General features: G+C 48.6%; 1 protein-coding gene across 5 annotated transcripts in view; it reads right to left on the bottom strand.

Annotated features, from left to right (window-relative positions):
- Positions 1-17,044, bottom strand: part of LOC128893446 (homeobox protein homothorax) — a 442,757-nt gene that overhangs the window by 93,880 nt on the left and 331,833 nt on the right. For all 5 annotated transcript variants that reach the window (XM_054154380.1, XM_054154379.1, XM_054154378.1 and 2 more), the window contains one exon: positions 3,940-4,016. In XM_054154380.1, coding sequence (XP_054010355.1) covers positions 3,940-4,016 — 77 coding nt within the window. The remainder of the gene's footprint in view (positions 1-3,939; positions 4,017-17,044) is intronic.

The raw sequence follows: 17,044 nt of genomic DNA on the forward strand, positions 1-17,044 counted from the left end.
CTCGTGTGTCTTCGATGCGTGGAATTTCTGGCGAGGGTGTATGTTTACGCGGCACCCGGTAGGAATTATATTTTCTCGGCAATCTGTCTCTACACCATCATGAATTCGTACTTCACCGGGACTCTAGATTCCTATGAAAAGTATTTATAATCGTGATCAATTTGTATGGAACTAAATCAAATATATATAAAATGAGAATACATTCTAACCTATCTAACACATTTTAATCTGCGAATTTAACTTTCATCGCCGTGCGAATTTTCCGCGAACTTGAAAACGGAAGGGACGAAAGGGGTGGCCCCTTAAATATCACGGTAAACAGGGGCCGCTGTAATTCGGATGCTGGCGCAGGTGGTACGCGGAAACATCTATCAAGATAGCGGGATACGAGAAAAGGGGAGCCGCTTCCGTCCTCTGCAAAGAGAAAACGGGCGAAGGGGTGAGACGGTGGATCAACTCAAAGAAACGGGGGATTTCACGGGTACAGGACGCGCTAAGCTTCGACGAGGGCGCTCGCCGCCTCGTCTTAACCCTTTTCGTCTGCCACGAGATCGCAGGGAATTAACTTTTCTTCGGGATACGCGAGGTCTTCGAGAATCTCTTCGTAACGCGTTTTCTGTCGCCCGGCGGATCAATTTCGCGAGTAGTCTTGAGAAATAGAAACAGTGATGGGAGGTAATACCTTACTTTAATAATAAGTATTCGTATGTTCTATGTTTATCGAAGAAGTTTGACTAAATTTGATAATAGTTTTGATATTACCAAATTAATTTCTCATTATAAATATGTACGTGGATAAGCATACACATGCACTTGGAAACATACACTTGGAAACTTCAAACCTATCATTTAAATTATACAAATTATTTCAATACACATACAGGGTACGAATACTTATGGGACCGATAGTCCATGCATTGATAAAAGATAATAAAATCCCAATTGCGAAGGAATGTCTCACCCACCGAAGTTAACAGAGTACCCCAGAGCTACAAAGCGAAATATTTACTGCGAACAGTATCCCAGAAAGCATTACCCCGCCTTCCAGCAATCCCGTATCGACTGTTCCGCACCGCGACAGTCGAACGCGGTCAGTCTATCGCACTTATCCGCCGCACCTGCAACCGCGCGTTCTAAGCGGATGCAACCACCTACGAGCTCGGTTAACCTGTTCGCGATCGAGTCCAGTTCGAGAAAGAATCCCGGCCGGGGCACATATGTATGTGCCCCCGAGGTACATGGCAACGGTCCCCAGGTATCTCGTATTATTCCCTATCGCGTTTATGGAGAGCGGAACCGAAAATTCTCACTCGAGTACACGGGCCTCGTGAGTGCGTTTATCGGTAGCGTCAAAATTCCGTGGAATTTACGGTGTTCCCGTTCCCGATACAGTCGAACGTCGCGTATACTCGAGCCACGGCCAAAAGACAAGGCGAACAAGTGGCGAGGCGGAGGAGGAGGGGTCCTGGAAATCGGTCGAAAGAATACAAAGAAGCTCTATCTCTCTCCTGCTCGCCACGGCCCAGATACGAAAATCGTAAAGTCGCTACATAATAGCGGCTAGTATAATCCGGTACGGCACTTCGCGCCGAGATTAAAGGTGCATAAAGCGGGCTGGGTATAAACGTTTTACAAGCTGCTCGCCTACCTGGCTGCCAAGCGTGCACGACACGAGGGAGATATTATTTTCATCGTCTCGTTACCTCGCTGCCAGCGGTTCGACAGCGTTACGGTTTTATTCCGTCGCCCCGCAGGAATTATTGCTTCTGGCTGCGCGTGTGGTCTTTCGGGGGAGAAAGAGGTTGATCCCTTACTGCAGACATTTTATTTTGTGATTCGAGAAAGAAATCATTACTATCATTACATATAATGCCTAGCAATTTTTATTCGATCTTCTCCTAAACCATAAGGCAAAAGGTTAAGAACCTCCGCCACAGAAGAATAGTCATTAGGAGACGGAGCCGAGGTTTACGAGGGAAAGTCGAGTGCCAACAATGATCAGGCGCGTAACGTGGGAACGTCAAAATTGGGGAATGTCCGTGGGTGGTTATTGCGCTAGACGCAATGAAAACTGAATATCGAATAAGCCTGCAAAAGTTGAGACTTTCCCTGCCGTTTTATCCGAATAGAACCCAAAGCTTTATATCTCGTTAAACTCGAGTCACGAGTACGGGCGATTAATAAAGTTTTTTTTTTCTTTACTTTGGCATAAAGAAAGGACGTTTCATACTTTACGTCCCATAACGTCGCCGTATTTACGACTCGCCTGCCGGATTCCTCGGTCGAAAGTAACAGTGGAAAAAAATGCAATCTCGCAGGTGGACGCGGAAGTAGGCGAACCGCGAACGGTACAATTTCGAGAAAAATGGAAGGAATTCGTTTAATTCTGAGGGAAAAATAGAGTGTTCCAGGAAAATAGTCTGAGTTTCTAATTTCATCCTAAATGATACCAGGGTGAATTGCACGGCTTCAAGGATAAAAGTGACTTCTAGAGTAACGAAATAATGGAACAAAATGCCTAGGAGTAATTTTCCCTGTATATCGTTCTAGTTTTTAATTTGAACCATTATAAAATATATCGATGCTTATTGAAGAACTCTGTCTAAATTAGATGATAGGTTTGGTATTTTCAAATAAATGCTTCATTATACGTATGTATAAATGCACCTATTAGAACGGTAGCTTTATCTTCGACAAGGGCACGCCGAGAATGTCGCGCACAATGCAGCTTTACGGAAAATGGAGGAAGGCGTGTATCGCGGGAATTTCGAAATCTAGCGCACCGGGTGCGTGGCCCGCGGCGAACAGTTGTTCCTCGTATTTCGCGTGATCGGCGCGGTGAAATAATCAGCTTGTCGCGACGTCGACGAGGGCTCACGGTTCGTTTCGTTTGACGGACGAGAGTAATTTCAGCGTGTCCGGAATCCGCGTATCACGCGCGTATCCAAGCGAGGCGGAAAGTAGCGTTCCAGGCACGCAGGCGAACCTGTTCGTTCGGCGAACGTCGAACCTGCTCTCGTCAATCCCCTGACGCGCTTCTGACGTCGAACTTCCAGATCGTGTTCGCGATACACCGGATCCCCGGGATGATAATTATCGAACGGGGAAAAACCAGGTGATTGCTCGCCTGGAGATATCCCGGGTAATTGGTGATCGTGAGACAACAGGAAACGGAAGAGGGAAGGGAAGGGAAGGCATGTTTAACGAGGGGAGCGTGTCGTGTGATTGGAAGTGTTTCTTCGGTGAAACTGATGAAACGTTGCGCGAATGGCCGATCTACGTATGCGGTCTACTTTAGGGCTGGTCGTTGGATTATGGTAGTAGAATATGTCCTTATGGGGCCAGCCAGTGGTTCTTAGCCTTCTTAAGATAGAGTTTAGTTGATCTGGTTCTGTTTTGCATGGATTCCAGTAGAATGTATCGTGAAAGGCGCGATTAGATGGTGCCTTTGATAGAAAACTTTCGAGCATTTATGGTAGCGGAGGTAGATCTTGAATAGTTTAAGGTAATTCGTGAACTTTTACGAACTGTCCACTCCTAGTGGCTAGAGGAAAGTGGTTTGGCGTCAAAACGTTCCAAGTGGTGTTTTGCTTCTGGTTCGGATGGCGGAGGTTCCACCGTGTCACGCTGAATTATTGGAGAACGCTTTGTGTCGTGACAATGGGTATTGTTTGAGGAGTAGTCGAATACCTGAATAACATGTAGCACACGCGAGCTATTCTATGAAAGAAGTTATTGCGTTGTAAGGTATGAAGTGTTCCGTAACATTGACACGCGTGAGTGAAATAGTATCTGAAGTTTAGTTAAAAGTCAATTTACATTATTTTGTTGATTGATGTGTGTCTGCAGTCAATTCCCACTTACAGGTAACGCGTTTAATATTTTAGAACGCCTCGTAGGTTACAACGCAATAGATAATAGGTTTTTCAGGTCACTCACCAGTTGTTAACTTGAAGGATCGTCAACCCCGTGTCCTGTGCCAGCTGCTTCTTCTGGTCTTCCGAAGGGTACGGATGCTGCAACAAAAAAGAAAAACAACGTTAGTTACAAATCGTGATAACACAACAAACCGCGTCACTATTTATACTATTTATTCATCACTCTAAAGGAGACGTTTCTAATAAAATTTTTGATGAGGATCTAAGATCGTGATTTTAATGCTGGACTAACACAACTCCGTACAGATTAGTAGATGAGAAAATGAGACTCGAGGGGTACCAGACGTATATACAAATTAGTCGAAGGGTTCCCTGGGGTCTCATCGTTTCATCCGTGTATTATTCCTTTGCCATAAGCTAATCGAATCTAATGCAACACAAATGCAGTACCGAGTGATACCAAACAGAGCAAATAAATTCAATTTAAAATTATCATTGAGAAGATTAATGACAGAAATTAACGAAAGTAATCATGAATATCTGCTTGATAGTTTAGTCTGAACTAGATTCGTCTCATTCCCCTAATCTTCCAATTCTAACCTCCTTACAAAGTCCCTGTGCTAATCTCGTCCATTAAAAAAAATGGCTGGCACCTGGTCCCGAAACCCATCAGTAATACCTGAACAGATCCCCCTTCCTCGTTTCCCGAACCATTATTTACGAGGAAAAGCGCGCTCCCCCCGAGGTGGACCGTGCTTTTAAACAATTTATCGAGTGATTTATCGCGTAACAGGTAAGTGCACAGAGCGCATAGATGCACCGGGAACTTTTATCTGCGCGACAGCAGGCGCGTTACATGCGCCTCGTCGTCTGGACGCACCTGTGAATTATTATTTATCGTTGCGCAACGACTAGAACGAAAACAAGAAAAAGAAGAACAACACGTGGGAGGAGGGGATGAGGGACAAAGCAGGGATAAAAAAAAAAAGGAAAGAGACAGTCGTTGGAGAGGGACGCTTTATCGCGCTGTCGCATCGACGCAGATGCGCTTCTGCCGGAGATGACGCGATCCGTCGTTGCTCGTATTGGCTTTCACGAAAGGCAGACTTTATGAGGGGCCATCGAAGATATACGAGGGAAAGGTCAGCCCGTGGACAGCCCACGGTGAAACGAGCCTCGGATAAGCGGTTTACAAGATAATCTTTCCGTTCGCGAATCATCCAAAGAAATCGACGTACACGCGCGATAACATTGCTAAAACGACGCCGGGTTTACAACGTTGCGCTGGGATTTAGTGCTCGCGGAGGAAAGTCGCAGCCCCGTTGTAAGCCCGCCGCAGAGGTCGCTGTAAATTATTCTCTTGCGTCGGTTTTAACGTTCCCTTCCTCCTCGTTCCTTTTTTTTTTTTTTTTTTTACACGCGGAGCTCGTTCCCTAACACTGGTCCCGCGGAATAACAACTTTCTGAATTGCGACCGTTACCTTCGGGGCGGTACGGTGCTACCGGGTTGCATAAATTCGTGGAAACGCAGATTAAGAGATTAGGGGCGCTAGGCGGTGTAATTGTAAAAATTTGGAGACGTGGTAACGTCGGTAGAAATTTTTGTGTTACATGCAATATGGTCGGGGACTTGGCTTGAGCATTGGGTGGATGAGGAAGTCTGCTGGGAAACCTCTGCAATTGAATCATTTTTTTAAATAATCTTAAGAAAAAATCAGTCCTAACGCAATCAGTTTTACTCGTGAAAATGTCTTTGTGACTTCAAACGAAACGACACGGGTCGAGAATCGCCATTGGCAAGATCTCAAACGGTCCGCGGCCGCGAAACTGGAGCTAGATGCATAAGCGATGCACTCCCTCGGTTATTCCATCGGTCTTGCCGCGGCAGTCCATAAATTCGTGTATAAATCTCATCGTTCTTCCAGGGAAGTTACTGCCCGCATTAATTTCGCACTTGCGGCCGCTGCTTGGGATCTTTCCGAGCGCTTCGCCGACGCCGATGGGTGCCAAGGTGCGGGAAGACGAACGACACGCGCGCAAACTTACGCACCAAACAGCGAAAACACGTGTATAGAAAGCCCCATGACGTTAATCTACTTGTTGCGTATCGTCTAATTGCGGCACTTGTACGTGGCAATTTTTTTACGATTGTCTGAAATGGATTATCGGTGTTCAGACTCAGAGAGGATTGAGATAGGATGCTAATAGACTTTGTCTAGACTCGTGGAGTCAGTATCAATTTTTGATGTTGGAATGTTTATTATAATTCAACTTTAACTTAAATTCTCCCCGAAAACTCGAAGTTCCCCAGCGACGAAGTTTGATCAGGAACCAGTGGACGAGCTCGCAGCTAACTTGTCGCCTCAGGCGCGACACGGCCCCAGGATCCTGGATCGTGGATCGATCCCGTCAAGTCCCGGGTTGCGCACAGTCGCGTCTGAATCCACCCCCGCCCGGCCCTCGATATGACGTTACAACGGGGGAACAAGCTAGGTAGCCCAGGCGAGATCCGATAGAAACTCTACGCCCAGACAATGCTCTCGGCCGATTTAATTAGGATAAGAATCGCTTGGATCGCGTATACACGACCGCACAATGGGCTTTCGCTCACCGGGACGGGGGTGAACGGGAGGGCTAGGACATGAAGCCACGCTTCTGGTGTATGTATACCGTGGCTCGCCTCCAAGAAACATGATATACAGGGCGAGGGGTCGTCGGGGATCTGCGGGCCACGGTGGTTTCCAAAAATACCGCAGGCTTCGACAAAAAGTAACGACCCAGGATCACCCTCACGGGGAAAGGTGTAGAAGGGGTGGGGGCGAACAGGGAACGTAATACCGCGAGCGCCACGTGCTAATTATGTAAAAATATGATGCGGTTCGGCCGCTTGCGGTGCAGCCGCGGGCTTTTACGCGCAGCTTGGATCCGCTCGCGTCTGCACGCACACCCGGGGGCTTGGCATCGGCCCTGGGCCCGATTTCGCGTCGAATTTAACGCCGGTGTATCGCTGCAGGTGAGTTACAATCGTGTCGTCGGCGGTCGCGTTACCGGGCCTGATTTAATCGACCGCCGCGAGAAGGCGCGATAACTTCCCTGGTTAAAGTCAATGGGTGTACAAGGTAGCAGAACACGTGGGACTCGATTTAGTGGAAATTGGTGCGGCGGATTAAGGGAAGTGGATATTACGATGGAAGGAGGTTGGGTGAACATGGGTCCTCCCGAATTTTAGGTATTTTTAGGTGGCGACAGGTCTCGATTTCTTGTTTTCTGGAAGGAGAGAATTGATAGAAAATGCCAGAAGTCTGGCTCAGAAGGTTGTGAATTTAGTTCTCAATTATGCTATAATTTGAGCTCTACGGGAACCTAATTTAGGAGGATAAATAACGAGGATTTTAATTTGGAGAATTAAATGCAGTATAAATTAACGACTAAATACAAAAGCACAGATAAGGCATACTTGCAGTGCAGAGACCAGTGAAACAGCAATTCCATAACACATGCCATACCCCTAATCTCGTAAATCTCGTTTACCTACATTGAATATTAAAGAGTACCAGCGACAACGAAAGTATGACAAAGCGGCGCGATCCTAATTCCCCGTCGTGCTCCGTCTCCTCGGATAACTATCGTCGGAATCGTACCGCGTCGGATTTGAAAAATATGCGACGGTTTTGTTGCCTAAGTACGAAACAAACTCGTCGAGCGATACGTATCAGTGTTTTTCGCATACGTTTCGTGCTTTCACGAACGTGAGGATAGACGGGGCGTGCGATGTCCGCGATTTGTTGCGTTCAACGACGATTACGTGACTTTAATATCACGATGGGGCTAATAAGAGATCAAAATTAAGATGCCACCGCGCATCGTTCCCGCGGGACCGGTGTTTCGCCCAGCTCGTAATGTAATTAACGAGATTATTCGCGGATCGCGTGCCTCGTTTCTATCTTTTTTAACGTTCCGCGCGTTTCTCATCCGTAATGCGTGGAAGGATTGCGACCTGACAGCGACTCGCCGCGACCGTTCCTCCTGGGATTCTTCGCCGCGTCTTTCTAGTCGCAATTTCTTACGTCATCTCAATTTGAATTTGTCATGTCGCCGATCGTGCTCTGCGGGGTAATTTACCTTTCACTTGCCGCGTGATATACGTCGGAGTAGATGAATGCTTGAACGAGTCGTGCAAAGATACTTGCGATTAAGTCAACGAGGACCATTAACCGATACCGATCAGATTCGTTCGGGAAAAGTGTATAACTGTGAATTTTTATTTTAGGTTATTAATTAGCGATACGATTTATCCAATAGCTAATCACTTCCCCATGGAAACAGCTGCGAAAGTCTCAGCCACGAACATGAACGTTTCAAGAGCGATTGCTCGTGTTTGACCACCAAGCTTACCGACCCTTCTCAAAAACTTTTCAAGTACGAACACCTAGACCTCGCATTTCGCCCGAGAAATCCAAGTACCCGTCCCCCTTTCCTCGAGGCTTGCGCCGGTCTCGTTGGTGTATGCATAAAACAATCAAGATAATTGTTGAAGCTACATGGGGACCGGCTGGCTGACTGCTTTCCACCCTCTTCTGGGAGCGAGGTAGCTGCCGGAACGGCAGGCGGAAGTAAAAGGGACAAAGAGAGAAAGAGAGAAAGCAGGAGCTATCCAATTACATTGAAAACAATAGTCTTAAGTGCTCGCGGCGGTCCGTTCTGGGCTGCTCCCCGACCCCTGCACGACCGATGCTTTTCCACGAGGGTCGTCCCAAACCCCCTCCTCGGACCCTCCCAGTGACGATGCACAAGTTTGACTCAGGGTAAAAGTATTATCGCGAGAAAGTTACAGGTAACACTTGGCGAATTGAATGAATCTTGCAAACGTCTCCGTGGAGCGTCTCGCGATTAAGAAATAAAACGCTCAACCGACAGGGTGGCTAGGAAGGGAATGGGTTCCTTATCTCGTGGTTGTTACTAAAATCTCCCTTACCACTGAGTTCCAAAGAAAGTCTAGAGTCTTCTGTGAATTATTTCGATAGAATGGTCCACTTAGCGCATGTGTCTTTCCGTTAGAGAACTGTCACTCGCATTTTCAAAGCGTCACGCGTATCTCTTCACGTGAAACGCGAGAAGGTAAATGGAATCCCCGATGGAAATCGATTCGCGCGACCAGCGGAATAAAAGAAGCAGACGCGCGGAACCAGCGAGGCGGACGACTGGAGTCAGCGGGCCAAACAAGCGATAAAATGAAAACGGGCGATAAAAAGACAATATGAAAACCATTTGGGCACGGCCTTTGGCTGGGGTAGAAACGAGCCAGGCGGAAGCCGGGGCTAAGTGTGTAAATGAGTCCGTAGTTTAGCCCGATTGCCTCCAGACGACCCCTTTTCGTGGTACGCTAACCTCATCCACGAGCCGCTACCTTGATAGCGGAGAGACGTAGCTGAAATAACCGTGGCCCTTTCGGGGAGCAAACTGCTCCCTAAGACGATTCTCGAGACAATGAGATCGTTCGTGACCCAAATTCAAATCAGTACAAACTGGCGAACCGCGAAGTATCCTTTTTCTGAGCGATGAAATTCTTTAACCGGAAGTTATTATTATCGTGTGTGTGTGTGCGTGCGCGCGTGTGGATTCTCCGTGTACAATCTCAATAACTTATCTTTTACTATTCTGTTCTATGGGTATTCTATTTGATTCTACGTTCTTCTACGAATTTAAAGGTAGGTGGGTTAAAAACTAATACTTAAACCTCTCCAAACACTGTCCTCGATGTCTAAACCACCATCCTCTTTCACACCTAAGATGCAACATGACGTCCATCTCCGACGCTTCCGCGAAGGATCGCGGCCGAAGAAAACAAGCATCGATGCTATTAATATTCAATATCCTCGCATTAGCATCTCGCTATGTTTCACCTTGTAACCTGTTCCTGGGCGCGCGGGCACCGGGTACCAGTCGATAAATCATAGGAAAGCTGGGATACAGCGAGGCAAGTCCATTATTAATCGACGTCGATAAGCCATCGCGTTCCAACGGAATCGGCGAGGTAGCGACGATAACGACACCCCCGCGAGACGATGGCACCTCGTGATCGGGCCAATTGCGCACGTACCCCTCGTTACGTTTCGACGGGACGATACAGATACCGGTTGTCACGGGAAAGGCGCTCCCCCTCCCTGCGTCTCAACGCTACCCACACGACGACGATCCCGCGAGCACGACAATTTGCTAGCCTCTATGCTGCGTCAGGTCGAGCGATGTCGAATGGGCGGTCTCTGGGTTGGACCTGTGGATCCCGGCGTGCTTTCCCGTGTCCTTCGTCGGCTCGTTCCGGGATATACCCTCGATAACCGTGCTCCTCGGCGCCGAATGACACGTCGATGACGACCGCTGCTGACTACGACTAACGAGCGGGGCGTTTGGGGCGTGGGAGCCGCCACAGATCGCGCCTCGTCATCGCGAGCCGCGGCGAAAGCACGGGGCTGTCAGGATTTCGTGCCCTCTGGCGTTTTTTCCTTTGATTTTTGAGAATGCTGACGATCGGGGAGATTGCGAAGGGGATGCTGAGAAACTCTGCATGATTGGAAGTAAATGTTAAGCTCAAGGGTAGTTTTCTTCACTTGGAAGATGATCGTCAAATCACGTTAAACTCTTTCAAACAAGGAAAAGGATCTATGTTCAACTCAAAGTTTGATGAAGCATACTAACTAACCCTAATCATCACGAAGAACTGTAATCTCTAATTCTGAACTTCACACAGGATCTCACTTATGTTACATCTTCCAGCAGTGTGATAACTGACAGTTTCAATGGAATCGTCTTCGATCGACAAGCGGGAGATTTGTCATCGACGAATGTCCCTGGGTACTTTCCAAGAAACCGGTTACCCGCGTCTCAACTACCCACGGCCGCAAGAAACGTGACAGAGTGGCGTTGGAGACCGCGGCAAAGTACACTTGGCGAGTTACGGTAAACGGGGAATCCCCCCGAACGAGACGATCGCTCTCCAAGCTGCAATCGGACCACTGGCCGATCATTCGGAATCCGTCCGTCAGGGAAATTGCCTGGGTCGACCAATTTGATGGAGGGTAGGAGTCGCTGGATCTTCGCTGATGCGAAAACGAGCACGAGAAAACGTCGGAGAAGGAGACAAAATGGGCGACGTCAGCGCGTCAGTCATCCCTAATACCTTCATTCCGACTGTCTCCTTCCATCGGTGGATAGCTATATAAGGCATTTCCATGAGCGCGCATAACTTCGTTACCGCCTCGGGGGTTATTCAATTTCGGCGTTAAAATCCTTTAATGTGCCGTTATTGCAGCCTGTGAGAGGGGGAGAGGGAGAGGCAGCCGCGAGGTAATGGCTGCCGCACGTCGAAAGGACTTCCACGGGATTTCCTTTAAGAGGAGAGGACCGTCTGCGCGGGGGATCCCAGCGGCTGGATATTACGAGTCGTCTGATAATGAGGCTTCGACTCTGGTCGGTGACCTCTGAACCGCAAGTGGGCGAATAGTGACCCCAAAAATTCGGCTGAGTCACGTGATGTTGTCGGTCTTACTGTTTTACGTAAATATATCAGTATATGAGCCGTTCACTTACAACCCTTCACCTTACATTGAAATTATCTCCTACATTTAGCTCCCATTCGAATCTATTTCAGCTCCCAGACCCCGATATATTTCATTACAATCCGTCTGCGACTATCGCCAAGTGCAAGACGTCTCTGCAACAATCTCCGCTCTGTAACAACCCCCAAAATGTGTAGCGACTCGGAGGACATCGCTATAAATCATCCCGTATTTTAGCGTCCTCGAGACACTGTTCTAATCGAAACGCAGCGACGCGACGTTCCGAGCCGCGCTGTCAGTTCGACGTCTCGCGGTCGCAACGGCGTTGATTAGAATCAGACCTGAGACGCATTCTCCGCGCGACGGACCGCGCCGAACGAAGACGCGCCACGTCCCTTTCGGTGTAATTACGGACGAAACACAATGGAATGTATGGAGGTATGCGCGAGGACGCGCCTGCAGCTATTCGTGCCAAGCTCGAACGATACGAGATAAGCCAAGCCCAAAGATGGTATGCCGCCGCGATGTCGACTCGCCGCGAAACGACGACGGGAACCGAGCAAACGCGGAGCTCCATCTGCCAGATAGATATCGCTAACTGAATCCGCTCCGTCATTGCGGCGGGCTCACATGCTTGCGTTCGATAATCAGCCGCGGCATTCCCCGCCTCGACCCCTGGAAAAATCGGAACACGGATTTTTCTTGGCTATCGATATCGGATTGGAGCTCGTTTGTTGACGTTTGGACATGCCCTGGCGACGGTGAGGAAGGGGATGAAGTGTTAGTTGTACGAGGATGACATTTGTGTGGCTTTTTAAAGAGTTGGCTGTATCGAGCTATGTCAAATACTTCTCGATGAACTGAGTTAGACCCTACTATCACTGAGTGACTTTGGAGACGTAACAGATGTCTGAGGAAATTGTCAGAATTTACTTCTTCCATTTATAATAACGTATGCCTCTATTGATGATCCAACATTTGCAAAGATTTTCACATCTAGACGAAGGGTTTCAGGGTAGCGACTTAGGAATCGATGGGAATTGGTACGGCGACCTGCAGGGCGTGGTCGAACCGGGTCTCTGTGACACGACCACCTCAATCACTATGCGACGCCCAAGCCTGTCATTATCACGCGACCCCGTCTACCATGGGGTCTGCTCGCGCCCATACATGCCGAGGAACACCGACCGTGTCCGTTCTGTTCCAATCGTGTCTGGGTGGACCCGGGGATCTTCCACGATCGGACGTGCGATCTAGCCGATCACCGTGAACGAGCCCTCCGAAGGGTGCGTAAGGAGATCCCCAGGAGCGTGGCGACGGACACACCTACCCCATTGTGTCCTTTCGAAGCGGAGGTTCTTCGACGTCGACTCAATCGTCGCCAGGAACCGATGACCGTTGACCCCGGCTACGGACCGGCATTGTCTCCCAATTTCATTGATTAGGCCTCGCACCGCGCCGCCAAGGATCGTCTGGGGGCCGTATCGGGCTGATTGGACCGTGCTAATGAAACGACTAACGGTCACCACGGACTAATCTCGCTCAGGGGAGAAAACCGTGGATCCATGCCACTCGCCGCGATTAACTGCCACCGCTAATGGTCTCGGGAAACTGCATCGCGACTTTGTTGTAACAGGACGAGACGTCAACGTCCATCAAAACGTTGTCGAGTCGCGGGTGTAATTGCAATCTCATTGCTTTGATGAGAGAGTAGGAACATCCTCTCTTCCAAACAATATGTGCAATTGTTCAGTTCCAAAATCTTGGTCCCTAATGTAACAATGTTATATCATCCTATCCATACGTCTTAATTTCATTCTACCGTCTTTCCAGCCACGAATCACTATTCTCTGCCACAATTCGGACGTACCGACCAGTCCAGCACCGTCAGGATCATCGACGCAACACCGGCGTCCTCTTCCTCGACTGGAGTCGATCTTTTTTCCCCCAACGGCACGTCAATCGGACCGTAACTCGTGACTTGTGGGAATCGGGATAATTATAACGTTTCCGTTCAGTTTAGAGCCGGACGAAGGGGGCCGAGGGGGCGTAATAACGAACCCTCCTCCTCCTGAAAGGGGGCCCCCGGGCGGCAATTCCACGCTCATGCTCGCGCCGCTACCCGGCAATCATCCCCAGTCAGTCTTTCAGTCAGTTTCGTTTGCTATTTAATTATCCATTTAAAGCGTGTAATTTTCTGCTACGGGGCACCGATTCTCACTCGTGGACAGAACGGGGAAGCCCCGTGATCGCGCGTGCAAGCGTTATCGCGGCGCGCGGAGGATTTTCGGTGCGCGACTCGCCGAACGAACGTGGGATCACGCGTGTGAAACGACCTGCATCGGTATCGTCGAACGCAACGGCCGGGAGATAAGGATGGTAAGCAACTCTGTTGCGAAACGATCGTTTTCTAGGCCGTGGCGTACACGCGGTGCGACGCGAGTTTTCGCAAATGGTGATTTACGACGACTCTACCCGGACCTGCGTAGCGATTACGCCCGATTTACAAGTGCGCGATAGAGTGTGCCACGCGTTGGCTGACACTCGCGAGGACGTGTTCGCAACAAACTCTAAGCGACAGGCTGAGCGTGGAGGGATCCTTGAACGATTGATGCAAGAGGAAACGATTCGTTATATTATTAACTAAAATGTCCACCATGCAACAGAGAAATAAATAGAAAATTTTTCTCTTCGTATCATTCCACTTCTTAAAACGCACACGTTGAATTAAACAGGCCAGCGTAACGTCTTCTAAGTATTTTAGTTTTCTATTGCGTTTCTATATCGAGAGACGTCGAGCGTGATCACTCTCCTCGCAGTATTTCGCTGTGACCTGGATGTCAGTTGGGAAATCGTGTCCCATTCTGAACAATTCGTTCGGCGCGCCATTCGATATAAATAACACGTAATCGGCGCAGGGAAACGTTTCGAGCAATGAGAAAATCCAGAACAATGCCCGTGACCACAAACAGGGCACAAGTAGCGCGATACAGCGAGATAAGTTAGCCAAAGCTTAATCGAGCTGAACGGACCCACTAACAAATTTCATTGTGCATATGTGACGTGTACGCGCGCCGAGGAATTGCCAGCTTTTCAATTGTTCCAGAAGCTGCACCCACCCGATAAATATTTGTCTAGCCTGGAAAGGAATGCATGGCGATCCACTAAACCGGGGCGAATTACTTGTTTAAGCAGAATTTGAAAAAGGGTGCTTATAAAAATATAGACGTTTGTTTTTCATTTCTCTGGATCGTTTTTTACCCCTGCGCAGAGAACGGAAAAAAGGAAATAATTGGACTCCGACGGAGACGATGGAATGTAGACGGCAACAGGAAGCGTGGGAGTCGGGCATATATACCCGTCGATGCGGGCAGCGCGGGAATGGCCGTCCTCGTCGTTACCGGTATCGGTAACAAGGATACGGTTCGCGCGGAGGGCCATTTCGTTCCAAAGTTTACTGTCCAGCCGAAGGTTCGACGCGGTGGCGAGATAAAGAGGGAGGGAGATTAGAATCGACGTGAATCGCGAACGTTGCTCCTCTAGCCCGACGTCGGCCGCGACGCAAATGCTACGCTGAGATCGTAATTTAGATGATTATACGATACCTCTGGTATTTACACCGTACGAAACCAGGTGAGAAAAAAACGGAAAAATTACGGGGCGAAGAGAAGCCACCCCCGAGCCATAGGATATTCGTGGTGAATCGTGCAAAACGTCAAATTAACATCTAACCGGGATGACAAGGAAAAATGTTTTTCCCTTGACGCTACGCTACCAAGAGTGGTTAGACGCAAGGTGAGACATCAGACCAACGATTCTTAGATTTTCAGTATCGAGTGGGAGTTTAGTATCACATAACCTAATGACTAATAGCATTGCCATCACGAAGACGCAATTTATGGAGAAAGACGAATTTATCTCGCATCGTGAATATCACTCAACATAACGTTAAATCTTCTTGGATCTTTAGTAGTCCTAAACGTCGCCCTCAATGTCTTCCTACCATGATCTATTAAGATACTAATGCATCTTCTATTGCACATTTGAGTTTCCTCATGTTTTTCGTCTGTCTAAATATTCTACACCATTTTGAACGCAGTATCACCTCGACTTGAAGTCATTACAATGAAGGAATTACACGTAATATGGTGAAACTATGTATGGAAAGGTCCTGGAAGAAAACAGTGGGAAAAGAGCGCGAGGGATCATAGCACGATCAACCCCCGCTGTCATTCCGCGCAGGCAATGCATAGATTCCGGAAAAACACGTTCCCGGCTGGCTTCCTCTGCCCTTCCACGCCTCCAACCCCGCGCATAAACGAAATAGCTGTTAGGTGATATTGGGATACGGCGTGTTGCGGGGGCATCGATATATATTTCCGGCGTTCCCCGTCCCCCATAGCGCTCGTAGCTGGATGCTCCTCGCTGTCTAGGACGAAATCGCGCGTCAGGGACGAGGGGCGAGGACCCTTCCCCGCGTTTAGTGTCAATTTATTCGGGATTCCCGAGATTCCCGAGGCTTTGCCACGGCGCGATCAGCCCCGCCCGTTTGCATAATATTGTATTTATTTCGTCTTGTAACCTCGCGCAGAGCGTCCAACCCCTTTCCGCAGCCCTTCGTGCCGTCGTTGGGGTGACTTCGTTTAGTCGTCGGGTTTCGTGCGAATAGCGTCGTATACGCGAGCCCCGGAATGGGCTATACGGGTTACAAGGAGATCCACGAACCTGCACGCTTCCTTTTTTTTTTTGCATCCCTTCACCCCGTGTACGATCCCCCCTTTTTATTAGCTCGTGTTCGTGTAATACCCGATCGCGAGCGAGATTTTCATTTTCCGCGATGATCCCTTCGGATTTCGTTCCAACTACGTTTCCTGGATACTTTCACGCTTACTCGAAGGGACACAGGAACGCGGGACGAGGTACTGTTCGGCTCCTGATGGAGCAGTTTCGAGACGATGGAGCTTCGTTGGTCGATCTAAACGTCGCACTTTGAAGCTTACGTGTTAATCATACTTAGACGGTATTGGACTTATAAAGGATTTATGTCAACGCTTGAAGAAAGCGAGAAGAATTTATAATCAAATCTAATGATACCAAAAAGATTTGCAACTAGACGGCGCAGAGTGCAAAGGGTTGAGACCCCAATATTTCCGAAAGCTTTTGAAATACTCGAGTTCAGAATATTTCAAAGCAGGGGGGCGTATCCAGAGACGGAGATAGAGTTAGAAGACACCTGCAGCACGAGCAACTATGACAAACGTCCAGTCGATCGAGCAGACAGCACCGAGGGACAATACACTTCTATATTAAAGATCGCTAAAGACAGATACGTAATTTCTCCCTTTCCCGGGTCGACAGCTAAACGACAATCGACGTCGTGCGCGCAATTTTTCTTTCCACGCGGGGCGAAGTCAGGCCGCGATCCCGATGACGTAGCGGAACGTTGAAAACGTACTTGAGAAAACACCTACCTGACAATGTTAATGTTGCCGGCCACGACAGCGGCTCGGAATTATTGAAGCCGAGGTAACAGCGCGGCTCCAGCGATAAAGAATGACAGGAGGCGGCCGTTATCGCTCGTTCCTTTCATGAATAAGCACGCAAACATTC

The sequence above is a fragment of the Hylaeus anthracinus genome, unplaced genomic scaffold, assembly GCF_026225885.1.
Source record: "Hylaeus anthracinus isolate JK02 unplaced genomic scaffold, UHH_iyHylAnth1.0_haploid 3, whole genome shotgun sequence".
Classification (NCBI taxonomy): Eukaryota; Metazoa; Arthropoda; class Insecta; order Hymenoptera; family Colletidae; genus Hylaeus; species Hylaeus anthracinus.